The 17186-nt window shown below is 40.7% G+C and overlaps 1 protein-coding gene across 4 annotated transcripts in view; it reads right to left on the reverse strand.

Moving 5' to 3' along the window:
- Window positions 1-16186, reverse strand: part of csnk1g2b (casein kinase 1, gamma 2b) — a 49714-nt gene extending 33528 nt beyond the window's left edge. For all 4 annotated transcript variants that reach the window (XM_054790706.1, XM_054790703.1, XM_054790705.1 and 1 more), the window contains exons 1-2: window positions 16033-16186; window positions 10249-11009 (exon numbers count right to left, since the gene is read on the reverse strand). In XM_054790706.1, coding sequence (XP_054646681.1) covers window positions 10249-10476 — 228 coding nt within the window. In that variant the 5' untranslated portion in view covers window positions 10477-11009; window positions 16033-16186. The remainder of the gene's footprint in view (window positions 1-10248; window positions 11010-16032) is intronic.
- Window positions 16187-17186: the final 1000 nt, after the last annotated feature.

Here is a 17186-nt window from a genome sequence, read left to right on the forward strand (position 1 = left end):
ACATATGTATTTAAAATAACAAAAATAACTACATTCTTTCTTTTTTAAAAATAAAAATAAATAAAATGTGGCTAATCCTGCAACTTAAGTCACGACACAATGAATATTTGCTTAGTAAAAAAAAAAAAAAAAAAAAAAAAAAAAAAGCACAATGCAAACAAATGCAATCAAGTGGCTCACAAAAGGTCACAACACAAATAATTAAAAAAAAAAAAAACAACTCAATGTTATGTTATTATTTCATTTCAGTGGTGAATGTGCAGGTCACACTTTTCCACAAGTTTTCGGGTCATGTGACTGTTGTTAGCAACTGAGACGTTAAATGCTTGTTGTTCAATGCAAACAAACGGTTTACACCACTTATCCTCGACTCCTGTCTCATTCTGAATCGCAATTCCACATTTGGTGACCCTTGAGGCGAGTAATATGTCAATCAACAATGGCGACAACAGCGCAGCTGTACTGGCGGCGCTCAACGCTAACAAGGCAGCTAACACTGGTGCTATCTGTACCTGACTTTTGGCAACACAGCAGACGTCTATGGTTTTTAACACATCGAAGCCCAGTTCCGACTGCAAGGACTAACACAGGACATGACAAAGTACAGTATTTCCACTTAGTGGCTGTGATGGACCTCCACATTCTCTCATACCGCATGACGGTATGACGGATCATTTTAGCGGTTTTGAAACTTTTTCATACCGTGGTATACCTTTAAACCAGTAAGTGGCCGATGACGCCCGTTGCACAAAATACTTGAAATTGCCACAAACGTGCCAAGGAGAGCACAAACCGGGGGAATGTTTAGTTCCGTAAAACAGGTCATGTTGCCATGTTTTGCGCATGCGCGCCACTTCCCGGACACATCGCTTCGCATTTTTTTGGTAATGTGAACGACTTTTTAGCAATAAGTTAAATAAATAAATAAATAATAAATAAATAATTTTTGCAATAAATCCGAATTGGGCATCATACCCAGTGAAAACAACATAGTTGTGATGCGCTACATAGTAGGACTTTAATATTGACACTTTATGAATATTTGATACCAAATGTATGCTTTAATATTTCAAAAATGGACACTGCTCAAGTTGCTGACATAAAGTCTCCTACCTACCAATCTCCAACTAAATGATCACCCAACAACAATGTGTAGCTGCTGGCATTAGCGGCTTAGCTAGCTGACTGATGGTGGGCTTTTTTACATGACAGGATTTATTCATTCAGCCTGGCCAGCACGCTCTCAGGAGACCTCAAGCAGGGTAGGGAAGAACTTAAATCGTCAAAATGTCACTTTAAATTGTGCCAAACATGCTGATAGAGCTTTTGTGCCTTTACAGTTCTGCGACAACTGCCTCATGGCGGGCTGATGTAAGCTGCTGAGCTCGACTGAAACAAGAGCTGTTCATCACGCTTCAGTGAGAGGCAGACAGACGAGTTGGAGAAAACACCTCAATCAGGCTCAAAACTAGAACCCAGCAAATACCAAGAACCATACATTTATGTTCTGCTAACCTACATTGGTCTGGATTCACAGCATTAGAGTTGGGAAGACGACTCGCAAGACTTTGCTTTTGATTCTTGCCACGTTTGCGAAACTGGCATGATTGGCTTTTTTAAACAGTGTACATTTGTAGTCTGCCTCACCTACCGCATATAATCAGATTGAAGGGCTTACTAAACATACACAATGCAACATTCATAACACAAATAATCACATTAGTAGTCTGATGGAGTACCTGCAATCCATCTGCTGTTTCTTCACTCCACTACTCTAAACAAACACAAAACACCTTGTGTGTGCATAATTGTTTTACATACAGTACATCTGGTTGATTATGCAACAAGTATTTGCACCTGCCTGTCAGGGATTTTGCTGCAGTTCACACAATAGAGAACTCGAACAACCACCATTTCATCATGATGTAGTGGTCTGGTGTCACACAACAATATTGCACTCACAAAAACATACTACAAAGGCAATATAAATTAGATTTATGTATTTATTTTCAGCTATTCATTTTCTACCACTTGTGGGAGCTGGTGGGTGAGAGGAACATATAGACCAGCACGTGGGCCGCATGAATGAGAGACTCCTACATCGTTTCATTCAGTTAGCTGGCAAATGCCCAGTTTTGACCATCTAATTACGCAAATGTCAGAAAACAACTCTCACTGCAAGCCACACTTTAGGAGTGAATTTCATTCTCACATTCACTTCCATCACTTGCGTGCGCATGCATGCCCGCTGAGAGCACTCCGCCATAGCAGACACGCCGTAGAAATAAACTGAAAACTCAGCATTGAAAAGTACTGAAATGTTAAGCGGAAAATTTAGGGCCACACACCAAAATCGACTTGCAATGTAAATATTCACATTTCCTCTCACTTTCACTGCATTACAACAAATGGCAACTGTCGTCCCCAAACATCCTATTACTGTCCCTAGCTTCTGGAAGGCCTCTTTGGTGGCATCATATACACCTTAAAATCACATCATGTGATTTGACAACAGTCATAATCATGTTAGGACTTCTGCACCCATACGAATACGATTCTGTATTCATTTTGTACTTTTAATTTGATGTTGTTGAAAGCTACATTTTTTCCTGACACTTTTGTTCGGTGCAGTCTGACAGAATGTAACGTGCAGCGCTTTGATTGTGAAGGCCGAAAGTGTGTTGTAGTCATCTTTGTCTTCACGTTAAGCTTTCGTAGCTTCACTGGTCAACTTAAAAAAGACCCTCTGCTTGTGTTATACACAACACATAATGAATAAATAGCATTAGATTACATACATTATAACTCCAATACCGCCCTCTTTTCACACATCACACATTTATCACAGTGGGCATTTGGCCCCCACTGTCACACACACACACACACACACACACACACACACACACACATCGGCCCACCTTCTTCTTTGGTGTTCGTCTCCTTTCTTCTTTTGGAATTAATGTTGGTTGGCAAACTAACTCATTTGCGCATTACTGTCAACTATTGGGCTGAAGTGTGGAGCAGAAGTTTGTCAGCAACAAAAAATATTCAATAAAACAAAATCAGCGAATTAATTGTTCACACATGTACGAGGACATGAAAAATTTACTTGCAATGCCTCAAATTTTAGCCGCAAAATGCAACCATTTAGTCGCAGTGTGGAGCCCTGCTTAATGTCACATACATGTAAATTAACACAAACTCTCATACTATGTACAGTGGGTGAGTTTAGGTTTTTTTTATTGTTTTAGCACTGTATCACACATTGGTGGGTGGAAGAGAAATGTTTTATTTTGGAGAGCAGGAAGTGCACCCCTGATATAAGACAATCATTTAAACTCAAATTCACACAGTCAGGCAATTTAGGCTACGCTCACACTGCAGGTCAAGTCCCATTTTTTTTTTTTTTTTGCTCAGATGTCACCTTATTCTGATTTTTTTCAAGTCGGTGTGAACAGTAAAATTCAAATTTTTTTCAAATGCAAGTCAGACCTCGTTCGTATGTAGAAATAAATCTGATATGGATCCAACCTACTGCAGTCTGAACGGTCAGGTCGCATATATGACAGCTTAATGCAATCGAAAGGTGTGGTTTACCGTGCAAGGCTTCTTCTCATCCAAAGATTATTTTTTTAAAAGTGTCAGTGAAGTGGCTCACAGCAATGTCCCACCACTCCTGCCACCCACACGCTCCTCAGAACAGACGTCGCAGGCAGTTCTCTGCAAACTGCCATAGGCACAATTCTTGCCCTCTTTCATCTTAATCTCCTACGTGGAATCATTTGGTTAAGAAAATATCAACTCCCGTTGCACAAAATCCTTGAAGTCGCCACACATGCATTGAGAGCACACACTGCAGCAATCTTTACTTCACACGGAAATGTGTGTGACATCGTGCTTTAGCGTATGCGCGTCAGTTCCCGGATGATTTGCGTTGACATTAGCAAGTCGCATTTTTTTGGTAATGTGAACGACCACATAAAAAAAAAAAAAATCGGACTTTAACAAAAAAACTGAATTGGGCATCATATCCTGCAGTGTGAACGTAGCCCTCCAGTCTGAAAATATTCAATACAAGGCAAATATTTGTTTCATCAGGTCAGCTTTTCTGCACTCTGTCTCTACGCCAACATTCTCATACAATACAACCACATGGTAGTTTACATAAAACTTTCTTCCTCTGAAATACTTTGAGCTCACACTCATGTGGCAATGGTGCAAAACTAGCAAAAAAAAATTGCTATAAACCAGGAGGTGATATAACTAACAGACAAACACAAATATAGAAAAGCATGTTCTTGGCAGGGGTCCTTGTCCAACAATGTGCCATTCTAGTGGTCTATCTATAAAAGGCACAGTTTTTGACTGTTGTGAGATTGTGTATCAAATATGTATTTGATTATTTAAAGACTGGGTTTATTGCAGTGTAAGCTGGGAAGTACATGTTATTTTGTTGTGCCTGGGGTCCTTTTCCATCTTAAAGCCTGAAAACTGTGCGTTCTTTGGCCACAAGACTTCTTTTTATGTGCACAGATTGCACACAGTAAGCTTCTGATGTAAATGTTCAATCCAGTATCAGGCTCCACTCACTGAGCTACAGAACATCATTGTGCTTTATAGTAAATCTCCATTCTATACTGTGTTTCCCCTACTATTACAATAATGGGCTGGGCCAGATCACAAAAAGCAGTTTAACTCATTCAATACCAAAGACGTAGTAAACCCGAACGCCTGATCCCAACAACGTATTTATGCGTCTTTTTGCACAAGAGGTAAAAACAGGTGATGGCGCAACTCACCACTAATACATTTCACTTTAGAGCAATTTTAAGCCATAGAAACAAAAGGAAGGAGGAAGTGAGACAGCGTGCAGAAGGTTAAGCATTGTAGGGAAATTTTAACGCATGCATGCACACACATAGTTCAAACGTGAAAATTGTAACTAGTTCATGGTGTTATATTTGTACATAAATTGTTATTTTTTATGTAAAACAACCCCTTTTGTGTGTCGTTTATGCTTGTCAAGTTGTGTAGATATTTGAGCTGTCACAAAAGCAAAGTGAAAGTTATGCTTGAAATGCATCTTTTCACAAACAGCTGGTTTTCTCCCTTTTCTAGTCAGGAACTGATATTTTCCTGAAACCTACCTATGTTCTACTGCTGATTAGTAAAGAACGGAAAAGGGTAGAAACAACTTTTTTTCCCCCCCCGATGAAAGACGGGAGTCTAATCTTTCTTTTGGTAGGTTCGTTGTTTATATAGCCATAGGACACAATATTCTGTGTGCCTTGAAAGATCAGTCAAAATCGTCTAAAATGGCCGAGACTGAAGTCTTTTGAAAAACGGCTGGGATTGAATGACTTAAGGATACCTTCAACATAGAACAGGTCTATACATGGTCATTTTCTGAAACAAACTAGAGAGCCGTATCTTATTTACATGTCAGCAGGTTTCTCCATGTTTCACCCGTTTACAATACGCTGTGCCAGTGCGTGCGTTCCCGTTTGTGTCGGTTTCGCCAACCCAATTGACCACCACACACACACACACACACACACACACACACACACACACACACACACACACACACACACACACACACACACACACACACACACACACACACACACAAGCAACATGCACCCCAAATGAAAAACGAGCTGTATTTAAAATCTAATATAGAATATATAACTGCTTGTAATAACTGCAGAAGGAATGTTAGTGACAAGTAAGTCTATAAGTTCAACAAACCCAAAGATGTGGCCATGGTTACGTTAAGAAAGGCTGAAAGACAGTGAGGGCCCGAAAGATAAAGGGAAAAAAAAACCCAGAAGAAACATTTTTGAAAACTAATTTTAAATGAAATAGCAATTACACGCAAATTTCTCAGTTCATGTTGAGGTTATCATTGACAAAGACCATTTAAAAAGCATGGTCTTCGGTAGCGTACATGTTGGCGTTTACTTTAGGAGACTGGGTCTCCTTCCGAGTAAAGCTTGCAGTGTACATACATAAATGGCTATACAGTCCTGTCTCCGTCTCACAGGCATTCAGTCAGTGGAAGAAAGCATCCAGCTAAACCACAGACTGACCCACTGTGTGTAGACTAGGACTGCTAACAAAGACAACCTTTCAGAACACAGCAGTTTCCACTTGTCTCTTGCTTTTCATTTCAACATTAACACAGGCTCAAAGAGGACTGGGTCCTCTCGATAACTAGATTTCCTCTGTCATGAGGTGGCATTGGTAGGTAGGCACCTCTCTGTGAGTACCGTCTTCATTTCAGTCTACAGGTTTTGTATTCTCACCAATTAAACAGCGTACCCAGTTTAATAAGATTTATTTGAGGTGGCACACCATGAATAACTTTGCACAGCCACGGATACATTTGACCTGTGCATGTTATAAGGCGCGCACACACGGGAAAATTAAACCAACACCCGTAAGTCAATAACTTCATGTCCTGTTAGTAAAATAAGATTTCAAACATGATATAATGTCGCACATTTCTTACGACACAAACCAAAAAGCTCAGTTTTACCCGTCCACACACAAACAGAGTTTATCTACTCTGGCCAGGAGTTGTGCATCAGGTAGATTGCAGTTCTGTAGGACTGCACCACCTTTCAACACACTTCCGTTAAGGCATCAATTGCAGTGGTATAATAGTAGGGTGGCTCTAGACTCATTACCCAATGATAAGTATACAGCGAATCCCTAACGTGCGACAAAAGCAATGGAGTTGGAAGAACACGAAATGCAACATTTTACAAGGTATCCTTGGTTATGACGGATAGAGAATTCATAGCAGTACAAGATAATGTCAGCATGCAGAACTGCTCGATGTCATGATCCTTTCTATGTTAAATTCATTGACAGGTTCCACAGTGTCCTGCTGGCATGATGAGGCCATGTTTTTTTTGGTTTTGTTTTTTTCAATGAGAGTTTATCCAGCCTGCATAGCCTGCAGTGAAAATGGGCGTCAGATCAGGGCCAACTCGTTCTAAACTGTACTGTGAAAATCCAAACTGAACTATCCTGCTTAGTGCTGCATTGTGCCTTCCCAAGTATCAGAGCTATAAGACAAGTGGAAAAGAGAATGTCGTAATGCCGGAACATTGGTAAAAATTGTCATTATAACATTGTTAGTATTTTTTTTTTCTCTCATAATTATTTCTTATTACATCTTGCCTTTGCTGGGCTCTGTGTAAAAGACAGCTCCTGTCACGGTTGTGATGCAGCTATTTTGCTGGATTGCTGCGTAAAAGAGGCTACTGACAGTGGGGGAAAAAAAATTTTCTCCTTCAAAGCGTCATAGCCAACATTCATTGCTTTACAACAAAATTCGATGAATAGAACTACTCAAATAAAGTAACTGCCCTATAGATTTGCTGGTAGATCATCAACAGTGAAAGCAATAACTGATAAACTTCTTTTGTAGGAGTTTTACTGGCGCCTTTTGAACAGAGAGCACTGCTGTATAACTTCTTGTTTATTTAACATTCATGTAATATCCAGTAAGTGATTTTACTCAACATTCTGGCAATTGCTGACATAATGAATGTAATCCTGTTTCAACTGTCTTTATAACTGACCTTTAGTGTGAGATTCAAGAGATTCAAGAGAGTTTTATTGTCATGAATCTCTTGAATCTAATATATTGGGCTGAAAAGTCAGAATAACTAATCCTACATCACTACTTTCTGTCTATTAGGAAATATTTACAGCTTCAGTGATTGTCAAAGAAGGAAACACAACTAAGTAGTCATTGCTGACGTCTACAATGAAGCGATTACCAAAAGATTGATAAAACAGTAGCCCAACTTGAATGCTGTATCATTTAAGGTTAAGGCCCTGTCTACATGGGAACATTAAAAAAAAAGTTGCATCCACACTGTGCCGGATTGGTTAATAGTTGCATCCAGACGGGAATGGACGACTGAGTGAAAACGATGTAATACACAAGGCACACCTACGTGTGGCGCTGTGAACAGATACGCGGACGGAACCTCGTGGCGCACCAAACCATAGAAGAAGGAAAGCATGCGCATAAGTCCGTCATTGTCCGCTTTCCAAGGCTCGTCTAGACAAAGTGGAATTACATTTGTAGGAGTATAAGACAAGAAAATACCGGGAGAACTTTGGCCGTGGTGAGTAATGACACTCAAAATATTAGAGCTCTTACGTTGGCTTATCGGCACATTTCAGCTTGGGGGCGGTGACATCTTCGTTTTTAAATTGTAGTGGATTTGCTAGTCCATACGGAAACGTCTAGTTGGTGTTCTATGGGAAGCCGTTTTCAAAAAATACCGTTTCACGTGACCCAGAACGCCGTTCCCGTGTGGATTGAGAAGCTGAAACAATAAAATATTTTGCCGTTTTGACCTGAAATGTTTCCGTGTGGATAGCCCCTTAGTTAGAGACCTGTGTAATCAGGGATGGCAGTCAACATGTGGAAAGACTAATGAACAGGTGTGGGGGTCTTTCTATGTAAGAACAATAGTTTTTCTGCTGATAAATGTATGCACACCTCCATTTACCACACCATATAAGAATACTGGTTCAAGTAGGCACAAGAACCATGGAGCAATGGTATTGCCTTAATGCAATATCCAGAAATAGCTGGACATCATGGGTATAAAAATACCCCAACAGATGGGAGGGTTCACATGCAAGGGGAGTGGCAGTGAGCACAACGTAAGATTTCAAGAGAGAGAACTGCAATTACAGCTGTTTGCTAACCTCTGCCTTCTATGTGGTTCACAAAGCCTTCAGTGGATGCCCATTCAAAGATAATGACCTCCCTGGGATACACAAATGTAAGAATAATCATACACAGACCAGTGTAGCTGCGGTGGAGATGACGCCAACATCTTCTATAATGACTACTTAACTTGAGTCAAGACTTAGGCTTTGCTCCCATTAATGAATTATCAGTATTGATGGTGAAATATCAGCCAATGATCAATGCACTCCAAGCAGCAAGATGAGCTACTCAGTCTCCGCCCTTCGGTCCAGCAATAAAAATCTGTTAAAATAATATGCTAAAACAAAACAAGATGGAAGTCATTTACCAATATCCCAGGTGCTGTTATAAAAGTTCCCCACAGACACCAATGGTTTTATTAACTATTTCACTGCCAAAGACATCTATTGACATCTTTTCAAAAAGTAACATTGACTGCCAGACGTCTATTGATGTCTTTTGCTTTTCTTCGCGGGAGCTACAGATCAAAGTCTTATTCATCTTGCGTGTGAATTTCTGACTTGTAGGCAATGTATTTGTATCCCAGTAGGGGGCAACAGTTCTCTTTTCCTCCAACGCCAGTGACATATTGTCTATGAAGAAGACGGATTGTGGGTTGAAAGAGGAAAATGGCGAAACACATGCAGAAATCGAGCGGAGACAAAAAATACAGGCAGCTAACACTGTCACAGAGCTTGTCTGGCGGTGGATCTTCCTTTAGTAGTGACTGATTCTTCTGACGAGTGGCTGCCGTCTGGATCGGTCATCAGCAGGGATTCATCACAGAAAAAGCTTGTTTTCTCTGTTTTTTGGTCAAAATAAGGAGTTTTTTCTGAAACTACCCTATGTTCTACCGCCAATATCTAAAGACCTAAAAAGGCTAGAAACAAACATTTTTTTTCTGATGAAAGAAGATCTAAAGTTTCTTTAGATAGTTTCAATGTTTATGTAGTCCTAAAACACAATATTCTGTGGGTCTTGAAAGTTCTGCAAAAATGCCCAAAAGCTCTGAACATGGCTTGCAGTCAATAAGTTAAAAGTGATTTTGTGAAATCTAAAAATACATTCCACCAGTGACTCTATTTCACGTTACATGGACACTCCTTTACAACTTGCTTATGCTTCAGTGGTGCAACATAAACACTGTTTAAACGTGCTACATATTCCGCCATTCCAATCAATGGAGAACAGCATAGCTCTTCAGTTATGTTGCTAAACACTAGCTTCCTTAGCATAGAGCATATTAGGAACAGTCGTATGGTTAATTGTTTTGAAGGAAGATCGTAGGATAAAAATGGAAGTTTGAAAAGGTATTAATCATTTCACACCTTCACACGGCAATGATACATTGCACTGCTTTGTTCAGTCCCCCAAATTATCCCTTTTGGGTAACTATCCAAAGGAGTTTACACTATTTGATGAACACAGAGTGAGCATTGTGGAGTAGGTCTGTCAAACGTTGACAAAGTGGGACGTACCCAATCAGTGTGATGTGCACTTACCAATTTGATGGCCACATATTCGTTGGTATAGAGATTTTTTCCCAGACGCAGCTCCCCAAAGTTCCCGCAGCCAATTTTTTTGCCAACACGGAAGTTAGGGCCAACCATAAGAACTCCTGAATTGGTCCCGGAACTCCGGCCCCCATGTCCAGTCCTGCTACCTGCCGTCTTAGACATCTTTTTCCCTTCCTCTGTCTCTCCCTTACCCCCTCTCTTATCAAAATCCATAAGCTTGTGATACCCTGGCCTCTCCACGGTTATTCTCCAGCCATGCAAACCATAGGAGATCCAATAACAATGACAGAGGAAGCTTTAAGGAGGGGGGGAGGGAGATAAATCTCACAGGACAGAGGAAAGGTGTTGCTGTTAAAACTGTGGTTTAGGACAAAGCTAAATGAGCTGAAACCACAGCCGTTGTGTTCTGTATACGTGCTGCTGTGTGCTTCCCTTTTATCTTCTTGATCCTTTCTTATGTGTCACTCCAGCTCCGGTCGAAGAGAAGTATGGTCCTGACAGGAGACTTGGTGGGCTGTGCTAAAATGTGCCCACGAACAGACACATACAGTACAAATCATAAAAAAGTACTCCAAAACCCAGTTACTGCATTCACAAGGCCACTTGGGAACATCTCCTGGGGTCCCTCATTCCTTCTGGTCAGCCCTCAGTGATACAGTGGACAATATCCATGTTGTAGGGTCACGGCCAGGAGCGACCCAGAGACCAAACTGTGTTTGTAGTCTTGGCTTTTGTTAGCTTGATACCTGCAAAAGAATTCGGGAGGGAAAAAAATAAATCAGTATAAACACGTTTTGATACCATAGTCCTGACACTTTCCCACAGTACTGCAATCTATCTGTGGTATTGGCTTGCGAGGTTGAGGGGCTCATCATGTAATTAGCATAACTGGTCATGTCACATGAGTGCTTTAAGGCCATGTCCTCACAAATATGGATATTTTAAAAATGCATATTTTTCTATGTGTTTTGGCCTCTCGTCTACATGTAAATGCAGGTTTATGTCCTTAAAAACTGAGCTTTTTGGTTTGTGTCTTAAGTAGGAATGCACAACACTTTTTTTTTTCCAAGCCGATACTGATACCATTGACTTCCTGCTTCTCAAAACCGTGGCTCCGACAAAAACGGTATTTTCATCAGCGGCAAAGGGCTGGTCGTCCAGTGCCATGGTTTCCATGATGAAATCACAGTTGGCTTTAGCTCTTGGGCCGTCTCTGGCAAACGCGGCAATAGGAAGAAGCCCCGGCCATCGTAGCAGCGCTGGCGTTTCAAGTGGCTGATAAAAGTTTGATGTGTTGAAACTCAATGTTTATTTTCCTCTATCGTGAAACATTTGCAGAGTATTTGGAACAATTGGTGAAATGTCTTCCTCTGAAACAATGACAAGTCCCACACGATTGACGCCAAGTCGGTTTACAAGTGAGCTCATGGGACGTTTTCTGAGCTATTTTTTTTATGTTACCGGATTTTTCGGAAGGACATCATAATTCCTCGTATCAGTCCGATAATTACTGTGCACCCCTAGTTATAATAAATGTGTAACATTATACTTTAAAGAAAAACTGCGCTTTTTTAAAAATTATTTTGTCCATCATCCACAATCCTGAGGTGAGATATGAACACACGTCTTTCTCTTTGCTGTGCGTTCTAAAGATACAAAAACAGCTAAAAAGAGGCAGCTAGTTAATGCGTAATGGGACGCAACTATTCCGCCTACAAAGCCCGCTATTGAAAACACTTCCAAAAACGTTTTAGCGTTTTATACACATGCTGTAACTATGTAACCATGTTACTACTCACAGTATTTTGCCGTACTTTGGTCATTTTAAGCATGACCGGAACTTCCATCCTGGACGCATTGATTTCACATAGCAACATAAAAACAAACGCTACACTCAGCATTAACTTTTCCAAACTCAAAAACAAAAACACAGCAGCAGTGGCGGCAGCTCCAATGTGTAGCGTTACCTTTCGATAGTGGGCTGAGGCATTGTGAGAGAGTGTGTGGTGAAGATAGTGGCTAGCCAGCTAGTAGCTAGTCGGTATGATGTGGCGAGGTGTCGCTACGCCGGTAAAGTAGTTCTTCGGCGTAACAATGTCAATAACAATAACAATTTTGCTGTAACCTGGTTAATATGCAGGTCGCATTGTGTAAATAGAGCGTTGTTGGCTGTGTTTGGGTTTTTTTTTCCCAGCAGACTTTACAAGCTGAATAGTTGCGTCTCAAAACGTGTATTTTTAACTGCCTCTTTTTAGCTTTAATAATATTGTGAGTAAGCACAGGAAAGAGAAAGACACGTGTGTTCATGTCTCACATGAGGCTTGTGGATGATGGGCAAAATGACAAGTGCAGTTTTCCTTTAACAACAGAACATGAAGTAATTGACTTACGGGTGTTGGTTTCGCCTTATAACACGTAGAAGAGGCAATGAAAAAAAAACATGATGTTTTCTTGGCTCCATGTAAGTGTAAGCTGATTTTAAATATAAAGTACATATCATTGTACAAATCATGCTGGGGGGAGAGCTGCCGCAGAACTACCCAGAATGCCCTGCAGGCACCTTGTAAATACAGTTAAGAGTTGACGTGTTTGTTAGTGCAGAGTTGCTGTTTTCATATACACATACTAGTAGTTGCTTGTTGGTTATATGTTAACCTACTGCGTTACTTGTTATTGGGTTCGTACCGTGAGTAACATCGACAGTCTGTGTAGTGACTCCCTGTCTGTTTTAGCTGTGTTGTCAAGCTAGTTGTTGGCTATCGCTATCAATAAAAAGAGCACATTTCTTAAGCAAGCTGAAGGGCCTGCTGAGGGCAAACTGCGTTGTAACAAGCTACACAGACAGCCCTATTACAATGTGTTTATTGGAGGAGGGCGAACGGGTAGCGTCAAATCTAAAAAAAGAAAAAAAAAGCATTGCATTATTGTATTATTTATTCCAAATAACTGCATGTATGGAAAACAGAATGATAATGGTCACGATATCATTACTTTATATGATTTGGCAATGTTATGGTGACTTGACCTGAGAGCGTTCGGGAAACCGTAGCCCACAGTGAAAACTTAAAACACACTTATTATTCATCCTAATAAGGAAATATTCCGATAAAACAGACAATTTATCATGTTTGCTGATTGAAGTCAAATTCAGAGCATCCTTTCTACAATGACGTTGTTCTTTAGCTTACTATATAAAGTGCCGCACAAACATATACACTAAAAAAACTTTAAAATCCATCATTATTTATTCTTCTAATGTGTCAAAGACATTTGGGGAACTTAACTGGCGCTTATGTACTCCTACTGGCGCGATAGTACCTTGCACTTGACGGCACAAGATAAATACAATAAAGTAATCAATATGAGCGGAGGCATTCACAACTGTGGACTTCAAACATTGGAAACAATGCCACGATTGCTGTAAACCAAAAACACACCGTCAAGACTGCATACTCAGTGGATATACCGTAAGTTTTTAAACTTGTGACAAACTACTGATATATACCCATTTGAAGGGTCAAAATCATGTTTGTAAAAATCAATGGCTTCCAGGCACAGCTGTCAATAAGAACCATCATTTCAACTTTCCTTGGCAGTGTAACTTAAACCCTCCGTCCAAACCAGCTCTACTAACTGCTATAAATGCACCGGTGGAGAAGCTGGTTGCACAGAAGGGAGCACGTAATGCAGGCGGTAGCGATGGTCAACTACTCTTTGCAATGGAAAGGCACTTACATGGATCAATGGCTGCTGCAATGCCCCTACTCATCAAGAACATTTGCATCAATGGGAAGTAGCGGTGTACCGGTACATGTATGAGTTTTCGGTATGGAACCTTGGGTTCGGTACGGAGGAGTACCGTAGGACCGGAAGTTTGCCTCGAGACACGCGTCTGTCTAATCTGTAAACAATTACAGAACGGCCCAGCCTTTGGCTAGCGATAGTGCCAATGGAAAACCAACCAGGAGACCAGTCTTCCGTTGTTAAAAACTGCATAAAAGGACAAAGACAAGTGGATAAGATGAAAGCAGTGTGCTGACATCGTTCAGTAGATATGGGGAACGGGTGAGGGGCTACAAGCTGGAACTATTGATACTCGGGGTGTAACGAGACGATACACAAGATCGGGTCTACGAGACAAGACGAGGTTTTACTGCTGCTTTTAAGAAAAGTACCATGAAAAAATATGACAATATATCGCAATCTACTCATTTAATTTCTACCACGTTACCTTGCATTGCTCCTCACGAGGCTACACTCTACTTGCTATAATGTTTGGTGATACATTCTGCAGGGAAGGAAACTGGAGTCACAAGATCAGGCCTACAATAAACAAGGTGCCTAAAAGCCATTAGCGTGTCCATGCTAAGGTATCATAATTATCAACATAGAAAAAGGCACCTTCCTAAACATAATCATAGAGAGGTACTCCAAACTTTAATATAACCAACTACATTTCTAACTTGTGGCCATTGCTTCTACTTATATTGAATCAGCTGTTTGCGATTGATACATATTTGTTATAACAGCTTAACAATATGGCCACAGTTTTTAAGGTAGCACCAAAAAAAAAAAAAAAAAAAAAAAGCTTTCCGTGGCCAGTGAGTGTGGCTTTACCGTCAGCAGCCTCGATTTTACTCAGTGCCGCTATGGCACTTAGCATTAACTCGACAGAAATACACAAATGTAGTGTGAATATTAGTCCAAAAACAGATCGAAAGCCTAAACATGATATTAGTCAATGAATCCCACAGCCGATCGTTAGATTTGCCCCTATCGCGGTGTAAAACGTGTACCTTTCGTAGTTTGTTAAAGCTCGCTAACACTGCTAGCTGGCTAACTATAGCTGTGTGTTTGGCAGCTGTCATTTAACGTTACTTTCGCGCAATCACACAACATAGTTCCTGAAATGGATGCCGGAGTGTGTATTTGTTTTGACGGGGATGGCGTGGAAATTAAAATATATAACTAATATGGATATATTTATCCAAAAAGCCAACGCTAACATTACACTAGCTAGTTCGCAGGACAAGGCCAGATACTCAAGACATCCTGGCGTTATTTAGCAAGTTAGCACGATAGCGTTCATTCGTTCACAGAGAGCCCGGATATGTTTGACTTGTTGTCTTTTACTTAATAAACATAGGTAGGGTGCACCATTACAACTATATTATTTAAAGTGAATGTGTATGGGCTGTACACAAATATTACACAGTTGAATTGAGCTAACATAGCTAGCACATAAAAAACACCGCTGATCTTGGCCCTACGCCTATTAAAAACAGCTAACGTTAGCCGGCGCTAATAAAACACCGATTTAAGAACACCATCTAGCAGTAAGAGGGCCAGTTAACAAAACGTAAGAAGAGGACAACGCACAAATTATTCATTGACTGACAACCCTGAAGCGCCACTAATCTGGTTAGTAAATGGCTAATAACAAATGAATAACACTCTCACATCCGACGCTGTTGTTGGTTGTAATCAACTTTTACTTGGATAGATTACCATTTAGCCTGGAAGTTAAATAATTTATATAATTTCTAGTTATTGGCATTGCCTCGACTACTGTCGGGCAACTCCTTAATCCTGGCAAGCGAGTGCACACCAGCAGCCAGCCAGGCTCTCTTAGCTCGGATGCTAACGTTAGCGGTTGGCAAACTAGCACACGAAACATAGCGAGAACGTTCATGTACGGCGAGGCGCTTTCTTCGAGGAACAACAAACGAGAATGAGCGTTGACGCCCAAATGGAAGCGTGTGGAATTACCTTTAGACTTAAACTATCGACAGGCAGTCGAAGTCATGGTTCTTCGTAGGTGGGTATCGTTTATTTTTTCCCCCCTCTTGTCCTCCAGTTGCTATGATGTCTCTTTAAGCCTCCCTAGACTGCCGATACCCTGACACAGCGTCACACTGCCTCACGCCACTACTACGCACAAAACCGGACGCAACTTCTTTTCGTGAATACAGTGAAGGAGGCGCGTAGCTCCCGCATTTTTACCGAATGAAATCCATTACTAGCGTTGTCGCAACGTGTTTTTTCTTTTCGGAAACCCCCCCATTCGAGTCACTTTTAACTAACATTGTCATAGAAATATGATTTAAAAAAAAAGTACAATAGTGCAAAATAAGTCGACAAAAGCAAAAAGTACTATTGGCTCTCATTCAAAACTTTTGCCTTCTTGTGTCCAATAACTTATTCCCTGACAATCAAAATTCTAGTATTTTATTTATAACCAACAGTCTATTATTTTCATTTCTTAGCGTATCACTTGGCTGCACTGCTTCCAGTAGTGTGTGAGTGTACATTCATTTTTTTTTGTCCAATCTGATTTCAGCTTCTATAAATTGCTATGTCAATCTAATCTGCCCAAGGCCGTCAGAATCGTGCGTTTATGCGTGTTTGTTTTCCTGGTGGCCGCATATTGTGCAATACACTAACGCGGTGGTCACCAACCTTTTTGAGACCAAGATCACTGGTCTCGGCCGTGAACTTGCGGAAGCAACTATACAATGTATGTGTGCTGAGAAAATGTGTATATATATACACAATATATTAATTTAATATTTATTGATTTTGTAGAAAGGTAAAGTAAAAAGTGATATAGATATATTAAGCTTGATGTTATTATTACTTGTTGGTGTAAACATTTCAGCCTTTTGCTCTATTTTTACCATTTTTTTTTTTTTTTTTATTTGATTTTGTTTCTGCAGTGATGCAATGACAAATGAGCCATGGGCCGCAGATGACCCCTGAGCCTCCCTTTGGGCACCCCTACTTTTGTGGATCTTCGTCAGAGTCGGGCTTGTGGCGTCGGCCCACATGAGCAAACCACACGCGATGGCGGTCGAGGAGAGAGGGGCTGGTCAAATGTGTTGCAACAGACAGCCCTAATGAGACGAGTCGCCGCAGCGCGAAGA

The sequence above is a fragment of the Dunckerocampus dactyliophorus genome, chromosome 10 (assembly GCF_027744805.1).
Source record: "Dunckerocampus dactyliophorus isolate RoL2022-P2 chromosome 10, RoL_Ddac_1.1, whole genome shotgun sequence".
In the NCBI taxonomy this organism is placed as follows: Eukaryota; Metazoa; Chordata; class Actinopteri; order Syngnathiformes; family Syngnathidae; genus Dunckerocampus; species Dunckerocampus dactyliophorus.